A 19518-nucleotide genomic window follows, 5' to 3' on the forward strand; every position below is an offset into this window, starting at 1 on the left:
CTGTGAGTGCATCGGTTCGCTCTTGAGAGTTTGTTTAGTAAACCAACTTTTTCCAGTTCGGCGAAAACGTGATGGCAGATTATCGAGGCGGCTGTGAAATTTGGTTTCCTGTTGGGGAAATCGGCCGCGGGAACTACTGTAATGCTGAAGACTGCTTATGGGGATGCTGCCCTAAGTAAAACCAGAGTATACGAGTGGTTTTCACGTTTTAAAAATGGAGAACTGTCAATTGAAGACCAACTCCGTTCAGAACGCCCCTCAACTGCAAGAACTGACGAAAACGTCGAAAAAATCAATGCCCTCGTTCGTGAAGACCGTCGCCGAACCATTAATCAACTCTGTGAGATGTCTGAAATATCGTGGAGTTCAATTCAGAGGATTTTATCAGAAGATTTGCACATGAGAAGGGTTGCAGCCAAATTTGTCCCTCGCCTTCTCACAGACGAGCAAAAGGAGCGTCGACTTGAGGCATGTGTTGAACTTCAAAATCATCTCAAAGAGGACCCTGACTTTTTTGCCAAGGTGATTACTGATGATGAATCGTGGTGCTATGGCTATGACCCCGAATCAAAGCAGTAATCAAGCCAGTGGAGGAGGTTTTGCCACTGTGGAGGAGGTAAAACAAAAATCGCTGGAGGTCATAAAGAAGATCCCGATAAGTGATTTTCAAAACTGTTTTGAACAATGGAAGGATCGTTTGCAGAAATGTGTTGCGGTCCATGGACAATACTTTGAAGGTGATGAAAGTTTGGTGTAAAAATATTGAGAAATAAAGAAGTTACGACGAATTTCCCGTTTTTTTTGGGTCCCCCCTCGTATGTATGTAGAGTACGTTTCATCCTTACTATTTACAAAAGTAAACAGTTTTCAATAGGCACTTAAGTTTTTATTCACCTTGTGCATTGATACTTCTGTGGTAATTTTGTGGTGAACATCGTGTCCCTGGATTTTCTCGGAGATGCAGTCCCTTCCACTGTTTATTCCATAATCATCATTCATTTGGATTTACCATTCTTTTCGTCCTATTAGGCATAAAAATGGAACCTTAAACGAGAGATTTTATTTTGCAATAATTTAAGAGAGAATCGTAATTCGTGCATTGTGTATGATTTTAGATTGTTGTAATACGTTTGAAATTTTGAGGAGCATCGCATTAAAACTCTGTTGACGGTTGGTTTTGGAGGATGAATTCGTGATTTAACAATGCCACAAATTTCGAAAAACGAGAGACACGATGATCATAATCTTTGGTGACCAGCAGTTCATTCTCGCCTTCGTTGGTTATGGCGATGGTGGGCTTTTTCCATTGCGACGAGTGCTGCTTTGTCCCAGAGGCATACTCATAAACTCAATACTAGTCACTGGTGATGATCCTGGACATGATGGATAGATCATCCGTGGCACGCTCTTGGAAATATTGGATACTTCGACGCAACGTTCCTTCTGCTCAGGTAATCAGTAGCTAGGGGAAAATTTTGGCACTGACATGTCGTATTTAATTCCGACGGGTATCGCAGTCACGTTGATCGTATTCTGACGAGCCTTATGCACAAGTTCCCTTCATTGAACATTTTCAGGAATGATACTTGTAGAAGTTCATCCGGATCGCTTGTCGTTTTCAAGGGATTTTTCTACCTTTGAAGCACTTGTGCTACTCGAAACATCGTGTACAAATCATTGCTCCATTGTCGTAACTTTGTCAAGCTAGTTCACTAACACTATCTCCGTGGCCAATTTACCCAGTTTAACGCAAAATTTCAAGTCGGCTCATTCTTTTTGTGCATGGCAGACCGTCATACATACGTGTTCACAAAACCATTACCAGAACAACTCTTGGTGTTAACAGAACGATGTCTCTTGGCACGATGCCTAATCAAGATGGAAGATCATTGTAGCTGCTATCACAGCTTTCAGCTGCCATCTGCGGTCAAATTACAGAGCTAACTAACGTGTTCTTTTGACACAGCCTTGTAAGCATTTGCAGATTGTGTTATCTTTTTTTGTTCTTCACTATACGTGTTGCAGATTTAAATGTTTTCCTTTGAGTTCATTGTTGTGCATCATATTTGTTTATTGATTTGTGCATGTTTCTAGTTGTAACATTGCACTGTTTTTTTGCACATTACTTTAACTCTGGCAGAGCGTGGCTAGTTGCCAATATTTTGTTTCGTAACAGCTGTTGCCATAGAAAGTTCAGTTGTTTAATGAAATAAATCGTACGATTTGAGTTTTTAATCACACATTGACGGAAAATAGTAATTGTTCGCATTATGGATTGCAAAATATCTGTTTTGAACTCTTAACCTCTCAATAGTTTAATCATACTTCCAGCATATGAAAAATTAATAATTTTTGTATTTTGTAGTTGGAAGGAAGTAGGTTAGAAGGATGAATAAGAAATGTATTTGATTCCAAGTCCATATATGTAGTAAGGAATTAACATTTCGTAAAATGCTAATAAAACGGAAGCAATAATATTATGTATACAATATGTAAGAAATACCCGAGCATAAATAGTAAAATGTTTAGTTAGCTGTAAAGTTTGTTAAAATAAATGTGATGTGTGAAACGGTTTAATATTGTCAAAATGTGTATTCTGTTAGCAACGATTTTACAGCTCTTATGACAATACATCATGAAGGTTAAAATTCACGTGTCTTTGAAGGATGGGAAGTTCACATAGAGAGAAGATATGGCTTTTGGAAGAAATACAACCTAGTTTAATGTAAATACATTGTTAAATAGTGCTTCCATGAAGACAAATGGCCAACACACCAGCTTTGTTGCGTTTGGTCCAGCTTTGTTTCCCAATTGACAGAATGTAAGTCTTGAGATATTTTGCGTGTCCCGTTAAGCTGTAGATTCTCGACTCATACATTCTTTGCATTAAGACTCATACACTCATACATTACACAAAGCTCCAAAACAGATCAACCAACCATAGCCGTCTGGCTTGCCAGATTCTTTCGTGGCCTGTAGTGTCATGTAATTATTGTTTATGTTGTAGAATATGCAAATAGAATTATAAATTTCACCATCAGAAGAAATTTTACCGTTTAAGAGTTCTCATAAAATATATAGTATACATTAAAAATGAAAATGTCTGAAAAGAATTAGAATTACGTTTATAAGAATGCCTAATATTTAAGCAAATGGTTTCACATGCCATGATGATATGGTGTGCTCCGCCCTTCTTCATCATTAATATTGAAATGTATTCATATTGTTTGAAGTAAGAAACCCACATATTAAATTTCCTGCCTAAGTATCCAATAAAAAAAAAAAAAAAAAAAAAAAAAAAAAAAATAATAATAATAATAATAATAATAATAATAATAATAATAGTGAAAAGTAATAGTAAAACATTCCTCCTTTTCCAGTCTTTTAGGGTGAAACTTCCAAATTCGTGCAAGAAATTGAAATGCTTGTATTCTGTATAACCTGTCATGAAGTCTTAATTGTACCAAATTTCCTGCCTGTTCGTATAATGTTCAAGGAATCTTTTCCCTCCCCCACTGCTTCGCAATGTATTTTCCGAAATACACTGCGTGTACAAAGTTTTGTGATTATAATAATAGTAAAGATTCCCGAAATTTCCTAAATTCGTGTAAGTGAATGAAATAGTTGTCATTTATATATCATGAAGCACCAAAGTACTGAATTTCGTTCTTATATGTTTAGTAATTCAGAAACAGCACCTCCTTCATCGACCATCTTCAGTTTGTTTTCCACTTTTCAATCCTTTAAGACAAAATTCCCGAAAGTAAATGAGCAAGATATTTGTTATTTTCCGCAACAGAAGTCCTCCATATATCCAGTGGTTCAAAGAAAAGATATAATAATACGAGGAATGATCAAAAAGTAAATTTACAAAGCCTGCCGTGAAACCTGTATATGTTATTTCATACAACCCATACAGTCAACAGGTATTATATACATTAGGTTATTTTTCGACACGATCTGTATGTCGGTTGAGGAACTTGTCGCATCATGGGGTGAGTTTGAAGATTCCCTCTTAGTAAAAATCCTGTCCTTGCGTGTTCAGCCACGTTTTCACGAAGTGTTTCGAAGTAAAGTGAAGCGACGGCCTTTTAGGTGCTCCTACAAAATGCGAGAACAGGTGAAAGTCGCTTGGAGCGTGGTTCGTGTTGTAGGGAGGGTGGTCGATGATGTCCTCCACGCGAGCTGTGTTCAAATCTGTTGATGCCGTGCTGGGTCGGGCACTGCGCTCCTCGTCGGTGACGTTTTCTCTACCAGCCGCAGACTTTCGATATTATTCTGCAACATACTGACGAGACATTACGGTCTCTCCGTAAACAGCTACCAGCTGCCGGTGAATTTCAGCAGCAGTTAAATGTTTCACCTACAGAAGTCGAATAACTAAGCGAACTTCTTCGTGAGACCATTTTTCCAAACGAGTCGCCATTTGTGTTTACCTTCAACTAGCGCCATAGGTGGCAGGTGCCTGAAACTGCACAGTTGCCAACTCCATGCATTAAAATTACCACACGCTCCTCATTCCTCTATAACAGACGAAACTCCAGAAATATCGGCCTTGTAATCTTGGGTCTGATCCTCTCTCGTAATTGTTCAGTTAATAACTTCATCGTCTACTTGACACATTGACACTGTTCGTCAGATACGTGGAAGATAAAACAGTAATAAAACTTGTACATGAGTCGATCCAGTAGTGTTTAAGTAAAGCTAAACATACAATCATCACTAGTTAGAGTTTTATTATATTAGTATAGGTAACACATCCATCTCAAGACTCGATACTACATCTTTTTAGGACTAGATTTGTGTTCTTGATTGCTTCCATTTGCTCTACACTGTAAGTTTTATCAGATAGTTCTCTCTCTATGTATAAATCTGTTTGATAAATATAGTTACAGATACGTAGTATAATTTCATTAGAATATGCATAGTTATATTTTTCATAATTGTTACTACCTTATGTTTCATTCTTGTGCTTTGATTTTAAAATTATTAATCTCATTTATAAAACGAAATATATATGTATTGTATGTAGATTTGGCATGTTGTAGTGTATGTAGAATTTTTATTTGCCCTTATAGAGGTGTGTGGAACACCTGGTTACCTAGCCCCTGAACTTCTGCGGGCAGCCATGTATGACGATGCCGAAGGTTATGGCTTGGCTGTCGATGTGTGAGTGTGGTTTCATTGTTTCTTTTGCATGGAGTAATGGAAATCGCTTTCTGACTTCTTAATGCTTCACTTTATTTAGTAACGCTATTAAAAATCAGCTGTTATTCAATAAACTTCTTTGTGTGTGTATGTGTGTGTGTGTACTAGGACAAAATATTTATGCAGCGCAGTCTTATTTTTTTTTTAAAAAAAAAATGCTTAATTCGAAAAACTTAGAATAAATGTTAGTTGCTTTAATTTAATAAATATTGTTAGTTGTATTATTATGCCATAGTAATTTATAAAATACAAAGAAATCAGTTAAAAAACATGTCTGTTACTAAAATTATTTTTCAAAGCTATGATTTCGTGTATAAACATCGCAATGAATATTATTTGGCTATACAGTAAAGTCCCTAAAACTCGGCATTCGATAATCCACAGTCCCGATAACTCAGTCACACCCTGGCTATATATATATATATATATATATATATATAAAACGCTCACATACCCGTTTATGCCTTCATAAAGTATTTTTTCTGAGGTCCGTTTTACCAGGTAAATTACTGTACGGTGTGTATTCATTCATTTTCACGGATAGTAAAGGCTTTATGCGTTTATAAAGTGCGTGCTTTCCCTTTGTTTAAGGGTAATTGGGCAGTTTATTCTCTATTATATTCTCAAGCAACTAATACATACAAATACAGTACTGTATTTTGTGAGGAAACACTCGTACTTATTCTTTTTAAACTCCATTCGCGATAACCAGGCATTTTCACAAATTCGGCCACCCTTCGGTCCACATTAGGTCGACTTTTCGGAACTCTACTGTATCACTATATATTGCGAGCGATGATTATATTTAGAAACAACTATAGATTTAAAAAAAAAAAAAAAAAAAAAAAAAGGTTAGTGTTCACCGCAAACCAAATATTCACCGAAGTAGTACTTTCGGAAATTACTATTTCCATCCTCAGCTTGGCAATTCCAAAACACAATTTAAAAATGGGGTAAGAGACATGGATGGGTAAAATGCCAGGTTAAAAGAAGTAAGAAGTATGAATAGACCACGTCTTGTCTTGTCTTGAAAGCTGTACAGTTGTTTGTTCACCACTTACTGATTACTGTTCAGTCAGCTAATCTGAGGATGGAAATAGTAATTTCCGAAAGTACTACTTTTTATGGTCTGCGGTGAGTATTAAGCTTTTTTACTTCTAGTTGTTTCTACTGTTTAGTTATGTTCAGAAAACATTTATAGCTGATGAAATTAATTTTGTTAATGGTTTTCTGAAGAAATTGGCCACTTTGTATATATATATATATATATATATATATATATATATATATATATTTAAATACAAGTTACAGAGAATTTTATTGAAACTAGTTATTCAATGAGTAAGAGAAAATTTATGTGGAGATCTGCTTTTGCATGTGACTGTACAGTTGTCCGCAAAGGTTCTGACCGTTTTTTGAGAATATGTTGTTGTTAACATAATGAACATACAGAACCACAACACTTTGCGTTAGTCAGGAAAGTAATCTCCATCGAACTCCACAAAACTTTGCCAATTGTTGAATCTCCCCCTGAAAGAAGTCACTGGTTTTGAAAGCAAAGAACTGGGTCGCTGTTCGCAGCACGTCATTGTCATCGTGCAATGTTTCCCAGAAAGGTGGTTCTGCATGCTGCGAAAAAGCTCCTAGTTTTCCATTGCCGTGCGTGATTACGGTGCAGCCTTGTGACGACCCAGAACAAGACGTTTCTGCAATAATTCGGACCATAGGCGTTCAAACTGCTGACAATAGACATCTGCATTAATTGCCTGGTTACGTGGCAGCAGCTCAAAATGAATTATCCTCGGATATCCCACGCAACATTCAACATCACTTTACAGAAGGTCCTATTTTGGCATAGTTCGGCAGGCCCCTCTTTTAGGTGCCTGTGTAACGTTATGGAGGACCCACTTTTCATCCGGTGTCACCATCCTGTCCAGAAATGGCTCACGTCTGTGACGGGTGTTCCGGCAACTCGAGATGTTCACTCCCTGTTGTTTCTGTTAAGATGTTAACGCAGGTTGTATCCATGTACCAAGTTTCGACACGTACTCAAGGTCCCGCAGATGACGATGAATGGTCTAATGGAGACATGAAGTTCTTTGGACAATTCTTCAACAGTTTGCATTGAATTTGCTTGCACTGCTGTTCACAAGACATCGTTGCTCAGCTGCACAGGTCTCCCTTCTTGTAGTTTATCAATGAGGCTGGTGTCCCCAAGACGAAACCTCTGGTATTTTCGTACATCCACAGAACCCTGACCACATACGGCATTGATGTTTTGCGTCGTTGTGCTGGCTGAATGTTTATGGTGAAATTCAGACAGAATGACATGCTGTGGATAGTTCTTCTACCTGTCGTGATCAAACGCCAACCACAATTCCAGAGAATGAAGTAGACTGTTCTCCTACACATTGCTGTACGGTGAAGCCCTATATGAGACATATGGCATGTGCCATTTACTCCACTATTCGCGCGTCAGACGGTGGCATTGCAACTGCTATCGAAAAAACATGGATGAGCTAGTAGTGAAGATTTCACGTTATAGCCTTAATTTCGAGGTTTGCCTACAGTGGGCCTAACCTGTAGAACAATTTCAATGGCTTCTTTCGAATTGGGCTCACTTAAAAAAAGTAATTTCGACCCTAAAAGATTCTGCAGTGAGAACATTTTGTAGAACACCCTCATTTCCTCGTATGGTATCATGTTTATTTCACACTATAATCCGGTGGAAGACAGGTCAGATGTTTTCTCTGCTGAAATTGAAAATATTTGGTGACAATGTTTATGGTAGCAGTTCACATGCCATAATGTAAAATCAAATCAAGATAGGACACTAAAACCCATCATTCCTTTTGCAGTAATTGAGATTTAAAAAATATAATATTTATGATTTTGTGTTATCCAAGTTATTCGTTTGAAATCAAGAGGTTAGCGGTTTGTGTTCTTCCTTATCATTCAGTTTTCTTTTGTATTAGGATTCGCGTGTAAAGACTATTTTCTGTACCAGTTAGTGAAACAGTTGATAAACCTGTTGGCTTTATATTCGGGAAATCCCAGATTCGATGTTAGGTGCTTGTTCAACTTTTCTTTCTTTCTTCCCTAATCACGAGTTTACTCCGATCAAATCAAGTGCTGTGGCAATATGATTTAGAGTTCTGGATCCCCTTCATACCATAATTGACAGCAATGCTCGTCCTTTTTTTCGCTTAAGTTCAGGTTCAAACCCTAGGAGCTTTTAGTTGTTCAGATTTCACTTTACTTGTGAGATTATAATCTTGCTTCTGCATAAGGACGTAAAGCGTGTGAAAACTATATAAGCAACTAAAATATCTTAAATGTAAGGAATACTATTTCGTCGTCACATCTAAATTCAGCTGTTTACAAACATTCGTAATTACTTATTTAAAACGCAATTTAACAAGTAATTGATTGATATCTTTCTGTACACTTGATTTACATTACGTTTCAAAACTCGCTAAAGCACAATATGTGAGTAATCCATCTAGACCTGTGGGTGTTGAACTTATTGGATTCCTTAGACCACATAGTAAATTTAATAATCGAAACGTAATTTAATAAGAACACAGACTGAAAATATTTGAAAATAAAATCCTAAGGCGAATATTCGGACCCTACAAGGACGGGAATGGGGAAATGGCAAAAATTTCATTATGAGGAGCTACATAATGTACCATTTACTAAACATTGTTAAGGCCATTAAGTATAGAAAACTCAGGTGGGCAGATCATGTAGCCAGATTGGAAGAAAGTAGAAACACTTTCAAAATTTTAACTGAAAACCCAGTCGGAAAAAAGACCATTAGGAAGACCTAGGTGCAGATGGGAGGACAACATTAAGATGGATCTCGCAGAAATAGGAATACAAAGTAGAAACTGGATCCAGTTTGTTAAGGACAGAAGTCAGTGGAGAATTTCTGTGAACGTGGGATTAAACCTTCGGATTCCATAGGCCATAGAGTTAATTAGTTGGTTAGCGTAGATTAGCGTCTTATAATTTGTTATACACAATTTACACACAGCGTCTCTTTGAGGTATAGAGTCATTAGAATCAGTTGTAATCGTTTTAGGGACAGGAGGAGAGCAAGGGGTAAAAATTACTGAAGTCTAGTATTTATTTGACAGTTGTAAAAACCTGTCATCGCATGTGTAAATGTAAATAATGCTATAAGGCAGCGTTTCCCAACCTTTTTCAACTTGCGGCACACTACAGGTGTAACTTGAATTCTTGCGGCACACTCATATAGATGTTATTATTATTTGTAAATATAAAATATAGTGGTAATTTTTTCTTTGATTACTGATCCCATTCTTATACAGAAGAAAGCTCGATCACTGATTTCCCCCCGTGGTAAATCATTATGCTTATTTTTTTCATTCTAATTTAAAAATAGAAAACAACTGCAATGAGATATGGGACCAAGGCTTTTAAAAATACACTTTTTCTTGAAAACTGTATCCAACCTTCCACTAAGAAGGAAGATCACTAAATAACGAATGAACAAACAAATCTATTTTACTTTTAAAACACAAATGTAGGTAATTTGTATGCATGATTGCTTTGTCGAAAGGACTGAATGTATTTTAAAATTTCAAGTTACGAAATAGTCTGCAACAATAAAGAAGCAATAATGGCCATAACAATGATAACAAATACTATTTTCAACATTAAAAATGTATAGAAAAGTAACAGTGTGAAGCTCAAAATTGTAGATTCATAGTAGAGGTTCATGTTAATGTTAAATACAAATATACATTTTTCCCAATGTCTTGCAATTTGATTGCTATAGAATTAATAATTTTGTTTCGATTTCCTTGCGGCACACTAGCGGCCCATTCGCGGCACACCAGTTGGGAAACGCTGCTATAAGGCAATAAATAAAATACTAAATTATTTTTCTAACGATGCTTCTTATCCTAATAAAATTACTTAATGTAAATTTAATTAACTGGACCGAATATCGCTGTAATACTTAACAACAGTGCTTTGTAAATTTGTTGCACACACTTAACGATGTCACTTCTAATCTCTTTAGTAGTGGTAGAGTTTTTTATATACATATATATACAGCGGGTTGATTAATTCGTGTGTCAATTTCATTTGTTTACTGTGCAAAAGTGGTATGAGATAAAGCCGTGCAATTTGGTGTAACTTTAGACGAAGGACATAAGTTTTGTTTCGTCATAGAAGCATGTCACTTGTACTAAAGATTGAAGAGATATAGAGTCAAAGGTCAAATTTCGATTTTTTCCTTATGGGATTGCAATGGTAAATTCTGAAAGAGTCTGAAAAAACGTAAATCGAAGTGATAACAAAGAAAAAGCTGCATGGTATGATTCTATGTCGCAAGCCGACCAAATATGCGTCAATCAAGTATCAAGGTCAGAGGTCACGGTCAGATCAAGGTCATAGGTCATCTTGAGAACCCATTTGGATACACTGAAAACAACGCAATGTCCGTACCTCATCATGTCAAATGGGTTCTCAAGGTGACCTGTGACTTTGATCTGACAGTGACCTCTGACCATGATACTTGATTGACGCATATTTGGTCGGCTTGCGACATAGAATCATACCATACAGTTTTTATTTTGTTATCACTTCCATTTACGTTTTTCCAGGCTCTTTCAGAATTTACCATTGCAATCCCATAAGGAAAAAAAATCGAAATTTGACCTTTGACCCTATATCTCTTCAATCTTTAGTACAAGTGACATGTTTCTATGACAAAACAAAACTTATGTCCTTCGTCTAAAGTTACATCAAATTGCACGACTTTATCTCATACCACTTTTGCACAGTGAACAAATGAAATTGACACAAGAATTAATCAACCCTCATATATATATATATATATATATATATATATATATATATATATATATATATATATATATATATAATTGGGCCGTTCAGAAGTCAGTCGGTTAAGCTCACGTCTCGAATTCATTATCTGGCAGATATAGTGATTAATATTACTGCCTGTCAGGGTTGTTCAATACAAAAAACCTTGCTGTATTGAATTAATTTTGGAAAATTATTTTTTTTATTACAATAAATAATTGAAAACATAGTATCATATCCTGAATTACACATGCAGAAATGTCGGAGTTAATTGTTATCGAAATGATGAATAGTTGGTGGGAATGCGCCATTTATGAAATGCAGGATCATCATGAGCTCTTTTTCCAGAACTTTATATATGATTGATTTACACTTACAGATGGTGTCATTAGAATCGTCTGCACTCTCGAAATTATTCCCTTCCGAATACTGAATTTTCAGTCCTATCGTGAAGATGGTGTTATGATTCTTTGCATCAATAAGGTTTCACGCATTACTTGTTCAAGGCATGGTTTCCGCCCCTGATTAGAGCCTTGTCGCATGACAACTAAGTGTTTTTCGGTCAATGGAAGATTACGTAACAGTTTAAACGTTTAGTTCGTAATGAGATGTTTTGTTGTATGACCAGCAGCGTTTATTGGCGTATTGAATATGTTCATGCCTCCCATTGATAGACCAAGTGGGCATAAAATGCAGCGGAATCTTCGTAATTTGAAGTCTAAGGGCATGAAAACATTTTAAATTATCCTATATTTGAAATACAAATATACATTTTTAAATACGTAAAATCAAGCGAACAGAAGTACTATATCTACATGAATAATAATTTGCCGTAGACTTTAAAGTAGCATGTTATTTACGTGATACAACACTGCAAACAAACGACATTTACCCACACAAATAAGCCACATATACCATGTGAAACACACTTAAGTACAGTACCATTTATACTGAATTCGCAAACAAAACCACTTTCACGAATCACAATCTTATCTGTATTGATGTAAAGAAGTTCGTGATCTTCATTTGTTTTGATTGGTCCTTTTTACAGTTCAACAAATTCTTCAATTTCATTACGTGAAATGCGTCATTACTAACATTTAGTTGACATTTAATAAACTATTTCGGAAACTTCATATGAGTTTGGCATTCTTTATTCTTTACTTCATCACAGGTCACGGTGTCTCAGTGTTAGAGCGCTTACCTCTGGTATGGAGGTTCATGGTTCGATCCCCGGTCAAGTAAGTTTGTAGTAGACAACAGCCTGTCCGTGGGTTTTCTCGGGTACTTCCAATCCCTCCCACATTATCATTCCACCAAATCTTCCATCATTCACTTGCCTTAGTCATCTGTCTCCCTTAGCCTAAACGGCATAATCGTGGGACGTTAAACTCAAAGACCTCATTTGCTTTACTTCATCGCGTATTTCGTCTTCACCTTCTTTATCATCAGATGGGGTGTGTTTTAGTGTCACTCTTCCCTTCGACTGCCTCTCGATGACTGAAAACCGGTTGAAACTGTATTCGTATGTTTGCAATTTGTCAAGCACTAAAAATTCTGCTGTATTTGGGAGCCGCTGCGGATCAGTGGTAGAGCGTTCTCCTTTGGTGCATGGGGTCCTTGGTTCGATCCCAGCTCGCGCCGACTGAGCTTTGTGGTGAACAAACACCGTGTGCGTGGGTTTTCTCGAGGTTCTCTCGTTTCCTCCCACTTTTTTGATTCCACCATTTCATTCATTTCTCATCACCACCATTTCTTTTAGTCTACCCGGCATAATCGTGGGATATAAAACTTAGATTTCATTTTTTCAACTACAATTCAAGTCGATGACTTTTCATAGGTTTATTTAAGTAAATGTACTGCTTGCGTTATTACTTCGTACTAAGTGTCAATATTTCGAAAATTGTATAAAAGTTACATTGACAACTCAAAATGAGAAGTTAAAAAATATAAAATAGTTAACGACTGACTTTCTGATCCGCCCAGTTATTAAGACAATGAAGCCTTGTAGCCAATGATGGCAAGGAAGATTAGTTTACCGAAATATTTTTTCTTACCACATCAAAAGACATTTTCATTAAAGATTGTACTCTTGAAGCTTAGATTTTAGTTGTCATTTTGAGTTCAATTTTAGGCATTAGTTCTTACAACTTAATGACAAAAGCAATTGCACATTTGTTTGTTTAAATTATTTTACAATAGCGTTCAAGAAAATTGCTCTCATGTGTAACTGAGTTAAAGTTGTTTTTAAAAGAACTTAAAGGTTTGCAATAAATACTTCTAAGTTTTGCAGTTAATACTTTAGTTTATTCTGTTTCCTTTCCTGTCTTTTCCTTCAGCAATGTTAAAGTTATGTTTTAAAACATTCAGTTTTCTCGGCATCGTAATTTCATTAATGTAATATTTTTCTCTTTTTACAGCTGGGCTTGTGGAGTAATCATGTATACACTGTAAGTATACAAAATCAAAATAGATTTGTGAAATGATAACTGTCTGTGCTTTAAATCAAAATATAACTTAGCAATTTATTAAAAGTAAATAAATAAATGTGTGACTCTCTTTGTGTCTTTTCCACAAAAATAATTCATGAAACATAATTATTGGCAAAATAATCTTAATGTTGGTAAGTTCTTAATGGTTGACAGTCTTCAAGATGTAGTTTGGATGTTTACCTGCTCGTTGTTCCACTTTGGTGCAAACTTCTAATGGAGCGGCCATGCTCTGTCTGCAACAAAAGGAAGACAAATGGAGGAATTAGGATCAAACTTTCATAGCATGACCATAACAGCATAACCATAAAATAAACGAGGACATAGGTCAGTATAAACAATGTAAGAAGAGTTATGTCAAAATTATCGATAATTTTTGACTTACCCTCGTATCTATTATTTTCATGCTAGTATCATAATGAAGGATTTAATAAGTGCATATTTTACTATCAGTTTCATCTGACTGAGTTGCACGGTTCTCGTACGGCATTGATTTTAGATTTACAAAGATACTCGTTTTCTTGTATTCTCTCAGAAGCTATGCATCAACTCGGAAACTATACTCTTGCTTCTCATTTTGTTCAGAACACCTCAAAGAATTAATGCAGATTCCAAAAGATTTGAAAAGGCTGTAATCTTTAGAAATATAGAAACTTGAGAAGCACCAAGAGGTGTTAATAGTTAAGAACAACAAATTAAAGCAAAAATTTAGATGCTATGGAAAAAGAAAATAGGTTTGTTGGTTGTAGATATATATACAGGGTGAACCATTTATTTTGATACACCCTTCTAAATTTAAACTATGGCATACAGAATGCTGTGATTTCGTACCATGTAAATATCGACAGGGGGACATTGTTTTGACATACTCTTCAATATCACCAGACTAACAGTGTTTCCAATCTAATATTAAGTTGTATTTTCTGAAATGGCGCTCTGTCAGGTAATTACATATTTCAAATCTACATGTAAAGGGAGAACTTACAATTTCACATTTATTATGCAGTGTTGTAAACTGAGGGCACTACAGGATCACAAACATCGAAAATCAACCAAATTTTGGAAGGTTCTATAACAGTAATTACGCAAGTAGCAGGGACGGGGTAAAGCACATCCAAAATATATTAGTGTCGAATATTATTGTCATCTTATGACATAGTTCGAACAAACAGGAACAAAGTTACAGCGAATTGAAAATTTGACAACTTTTTTCAAAGCGCTTCATTAAAAAAAAAAGAAAAAAAACGGTTCAGATAAGTATCAGATCCAAACAATTTGATAGCTCAAACCATTCCGGAGATAATTAAAAAAAAAAATAAACAATTTGATATAATTCTTAAAATGGCGTATGTGTGAACTTTTTAAAACTCTTTTTTGATTTTATTTATTTATTTATTTTTTTTTTAAGCTTCTATGACATTATAGCAATACTTTTTGGTGGGTGTAATTACAAGAAGTTCTTGAGATTACATAATTTTAAGCAGTGTTGCTGCTTTATCAATATCTAGTATATCTCCAGAACGGTTTGAGATATCAGGTTGCCATAAACGACACTAATTGAAAATCATTTATGCAATTGAGTAAGGTACTTAATCTAAGCATTTTTCGAAATAAATGCTTTTAAAAAGAATCAAATTTTCGATCCCCTGTATCTTTGTTCCTATTCATTTGAAATCTGGCATATTATCATAATATTAGACACAAAAACTACTTTAGATGTGCTTTACGCCGTTTACGTCGTCTGTTTCATTTACGTTGTTATTGCTATAGGGACAGCTAAAATTTGGATGTTTGTGATACTGTAGCGTCCTTAGAAAGCTGTATTGTAAGTTTTCATTTAACATGTTGATCCGTATCAAGATATTTGATCCACCCAATATTTGTGTACAGTGATGTAGACAAAATTTCTCTGCAAGCTTCCGGGGATGACAATATGTTAATCGTTGAAAATTTGTATTAAAATTTTTTCACCTTGTTCGAGAATTCGTTCGTTGTGTGTTTTCAATTTATTTTCTACTTAATATTCTGGTTTTGTGGTGGACAAACACCGTGTGCTTGGGTGTTTTCGGGTTCTCCTGTTTCCTCCTACTTTCTTCATTCTACAATTTCATTCATTTCTCAACATTACCGTCTCCTTTAGCCTAGCCGGCATAACTGTGGGACGTACATTTCATTTTTAATTTGTTGGTAGATACCGTGTATTTTGCAGTTAATACCTCTTTTTGATATTTTAAATTGATTTTACACTAAAAACCTGTATTTTGTTTGAAGTAGGTACTTAACATTCATAATTATGAATAGGATGCTTTCTTCAGGTTTTAGTGATCTTATTTATTTTTCAGTTTAGTAGGATGTCCACCCTTCTGGCATAGGAAACAGATGGTGATGTTAAGAAGTATCATGGAGGGAAAATATTCGTTTAACTCTCCTGAGTGGGATGATATAACAGGTAAATATAATTATTATATTGATAATCAATATTGATGTAAGGTAATAATGTAATGAATTAAACCAACGGAACAACTAAAATGGTAATCTGTTAGACTTAAGTGTACATGACGTTATTTCTGTATGCTTAGCTTCACTCGGTATTTTAAGTTAATCCTTCAGAGAAAGACATTAACACCCAAAGAAGTAATGATTCAGTTTTGTTCTGAATTTCTAAATTTCAGTGTTAGATTTTCCGTAGGAGGATAGATGGTTGGCTGTTAATGTGGCGAATTTCTGAACGTATTCTCGTTTGAGTAAATTATGTCATGGAGATAAAGACATTTGCAGATAAACTTATGCCAGTATTAAGTTCAAGTGTCTGTCATAATTAGTAGAAAATTGTCAGTTCAATAACGAGTGTTCATGGTGAAGAAGTGCTGTCAACTTTATTGTGATGTGAAGTAAGGAAGCAGTTTGGTGAAATAGAGAGGGTATCTTCATCTTCTCGAGTCATCAATCTTTCAGCTGCTTTGACACAACTTTCAACATCGTTAAACATACATAATTGCGTCTACTGATCTGATCGGAATCATCCTCGTACAATTGAAAAAAATAGTTTCTAGTGCTCAAACTGGAGGTACGTGTACTGGTCTGATGGGAATTCTTGTACAGTAATAAAAAGAATTGAAGTTTATGGTGCGCGGACTGGAGGTATGTTCTGTGCTCTTGGCCTGTGTTTCTCAGAGAATATTATGAACGCTGAAAATTACAGAATACGTATTGAAAAGTATTATTACACTAGACAGTAATACTTCAGGGTTCCTACTGGTCATGGAAGTCAGGGAAAATGGTGCAGGACAGGGAAACTCGGGTAAAAGACTGGAAATCAGCGAAAGTCAGGGAAATTTTATAAAATATATTTTTTCTAACATTAATTTTACACCAATTTCAGCTTACCCAACCATTAATGATCACAATATGGACCGTTGCTCAGATTTTTATGGGTAGTAAGTGGAATGTACGTATGAGCAATTGATTACTATTTGTCTCTATAGAATGAATGTTCTCATATATCAATATTCACCGTTATTTATTCCTTATTTATATGTCAACATTATCCGACACCTATCATGAAAGTGAGAAAATTTCTGCCAAAGGTCAGGGAGAAGTCAGGGAAATAGATTTCTCCAGATCAGTAGGAACGATGTTCTGCTTTTGAAGATCTGAGGAACCAATTCAGTTGGCAACACGATGGCACACCAATCTACTCGAGATTGAATGTAATTTCTTAATAATAATTACCCTGAATGGATAGACAAAGGTCGTACCCCTGAATGTGAACGGTGGAGTGTTTTCCACCAACCAGATAGACTAGGAAACATTTGAAGAGCTTGATTAACTCAGTTTACATATATTAGACAATTACCCGTATTTATGTGATACGATACGCAAATCTGTGTCTAGATTTGTTTGAAATGTATAGAGCATTGCCGAGACTTCGAGTATTTTTAACTAGCGATATCGATGTTATATGTTAGCAAGTTAAGTTTGACTGACAGTACATATATATTGCATTTTTGAGGTGACTACTTACATTATACCCTGTACACTGCTATATACGTTTGTGTTGGAAAATAGATTAAATACACGTATATCTCTTATTACAATTAATGTGTAATTTCAGATGCCCCGAAAGACCTTATACGAAGACTTCTAGTAGTAGATCCGAAGAGAAGAATCACAATACAGGAGGCACTAGCCCATCCATTCTTTCAAATCATGGTAAGAAGTTCACTACTACTTTTTATAATTAATACGTTTTAACAGGTTGGCAGTTTGCAAATAATACACCAGGTATAGAACAACTTTTCAATTAGGTAAGTGTTTACTTAATTGCTGTTTCTAGCTCCTCATTTCCAATCGATTTTGGTTTTTGAAGTCATTCAATCACTACACACTGTTTTCATATTTATAGTGCATTCGTAGATAATATGTTTTAAAATATATTCTTCGTATTAAATATTTCAAATTTTTACGGACTTCCAAAATTTTATTATCGAAAGTAAGGTTTTCGGGAAGTCTTTTCTTGAACTTTCTTGAACATCACAGAGATCGATAGCCTACAAGTGAGCTCCGGATATATTACTCATAAATAAACAGCTTATCCGAAAAATATAGATCATAGCATTTTATACAAACCAGTAATAAAAATAAATAAAATGGAAAGAAAACTCTGTACATATGTGTAAAGGCAGTCTGTCTGAAGCCAGGTTCCTGAGCTCTTTACCTAGCAGAATTAAAAGAGGCCACTACACCAGTAAAGCAGGAGTAAGATGGCCACTTTCTTTTCCCTGTGTTCTAAGATTGTATAAGTAATTGGAAATGGCAGTAGTTATACAAGAATTGAGTTATTAATGGTTTCATGACACAGACATTCATGTGCACATATAATTTAATATTCCTCCCGTATCAAGTCAAGAAACCGTGTATAAAATGAAGAATTATGGTCCCTGATGTATTAGGAGTACTTAACACTGTAGTTTTCCTTAAGGACAAAAAGATAAGAAACCAAAGGTAAAAATAGGAATACTAAGGTTCACATTGACCTTGAAAGCCAAGAAAATTAAAATGGGTCGTCAGGGAAATGCTTCAGAATACGGTGCAATTCACAAAAGTAGTGTTCTTTGTTTGCCCTCAGAAGATATAAAGAACAACTTAAAGAATATAAACATTCAAAAAGATTTTTAAAAAAATGAAAAAAGAAAATTGTATTTAGGAATAAAGGAACTTGAGGAACACTGAAGGTATTAAAATTTCAAACTTTGAACAAATAATAATAATAATAATAATAATAATCAGATAAAAATTTCAAATTCTACAAAAGAAAGTTAGGTTTGTCGATTGTAGATAATGAAAGAGATAGGCGAAATTATTTATTGATTTGCACCTATTACAGGGCTTAAGCCTCAATTACAATAGGCTTGCATACAGTAAAGTGTCATGGTTGGGGCCAGCGCCCGTCAGCACAGAAATTGCGAAATACTGTTATGCTCTCTTTTTCTTTAGATGTTGCTGTAATTTGAAGCTGTTCTCCTCACACCAAGGTACTTTCCTGAAACATTGTAGTACAGGAAGTTTGTTTCGTCTGCGTTGAGGATCCTTCTTGGGTATTCCATAATTGCACTTAATCCCTCAGAATCAAGATAGCTCGAAAGTTCAGCAATCCAGCCGCATGTTTTCTCCTCCGAAACCGTGGCCCTGCCCTTGCTAATAGTTTCAGCCTTCTTCTCAGACATGCAAGGTGTCGTCCTATAAAACACCTGAACCAAGTTTTCCCTTGTCTTCAGTGCTTGAACGGTGTGCTTCTTCCTGAAGACTGTACAATTTGCTGAACAATGTTCATTATCCATTCAAAAATTCCGTCTTCTTGTGGGCTCAGGAGCGGCTTCCGCCAAGTGCAATCTCAATCTTCTGATACTCAGATAATTTATCATTTAAAGTTGTTAGAGGAAAATGAGAGGTTTTCGAT

The 19518-nt window shown here is 35.5% G+C and overlaps 1 protein-coding gene across 4 annotated transcripts in view; it reads left to right on the forward strand.

The window, feature by feature from the left end:
* The window catches only part of PhKgamma (phosphorylase kinase gamma), a 62233-nt gene that overhangs the window by 26285 nt on the left and 16430 nt on the right, over positions 1-19518 (forward strand). For 3 of the 4 annotated variants that reach the window (XM_081768207.1, XM_081768210.1, XM_081768208.1), the window contains exons 7-9: positions 13491-13520; positions 15902-16008; positions 17674-17771. In XM_081768207.1, coding sequence (XP_081624333.1) covers positions 13491-13520; positions 15902-16008; positions 17674-17771 — 235 coding nt within the window. Of the gene's footprint in view, positions 1-5078; positions 5170-13490; positions 13521-15901; positions 16009-17673; positions 17772-19518 lie in introns of all 4 variants that reach the window. The other variant, XM_081768209.1, reaches the window with a different exon arrangement.

This window comes from Thermobia domestica, chromosome 8 (genome assembly GCF_964235325.1).
Source record: "Thermobia domestica chromosome 8, izTheDome1.hap1.1, whole genome shotgun sequence".
In the NCBI taxonomy this organism is placed as follows: Eukaryota; Metazoa; Arthropoda; class Insecta; order Zygentoma; family Lepismatidae; genus Thermobia; species Thermobia domestica.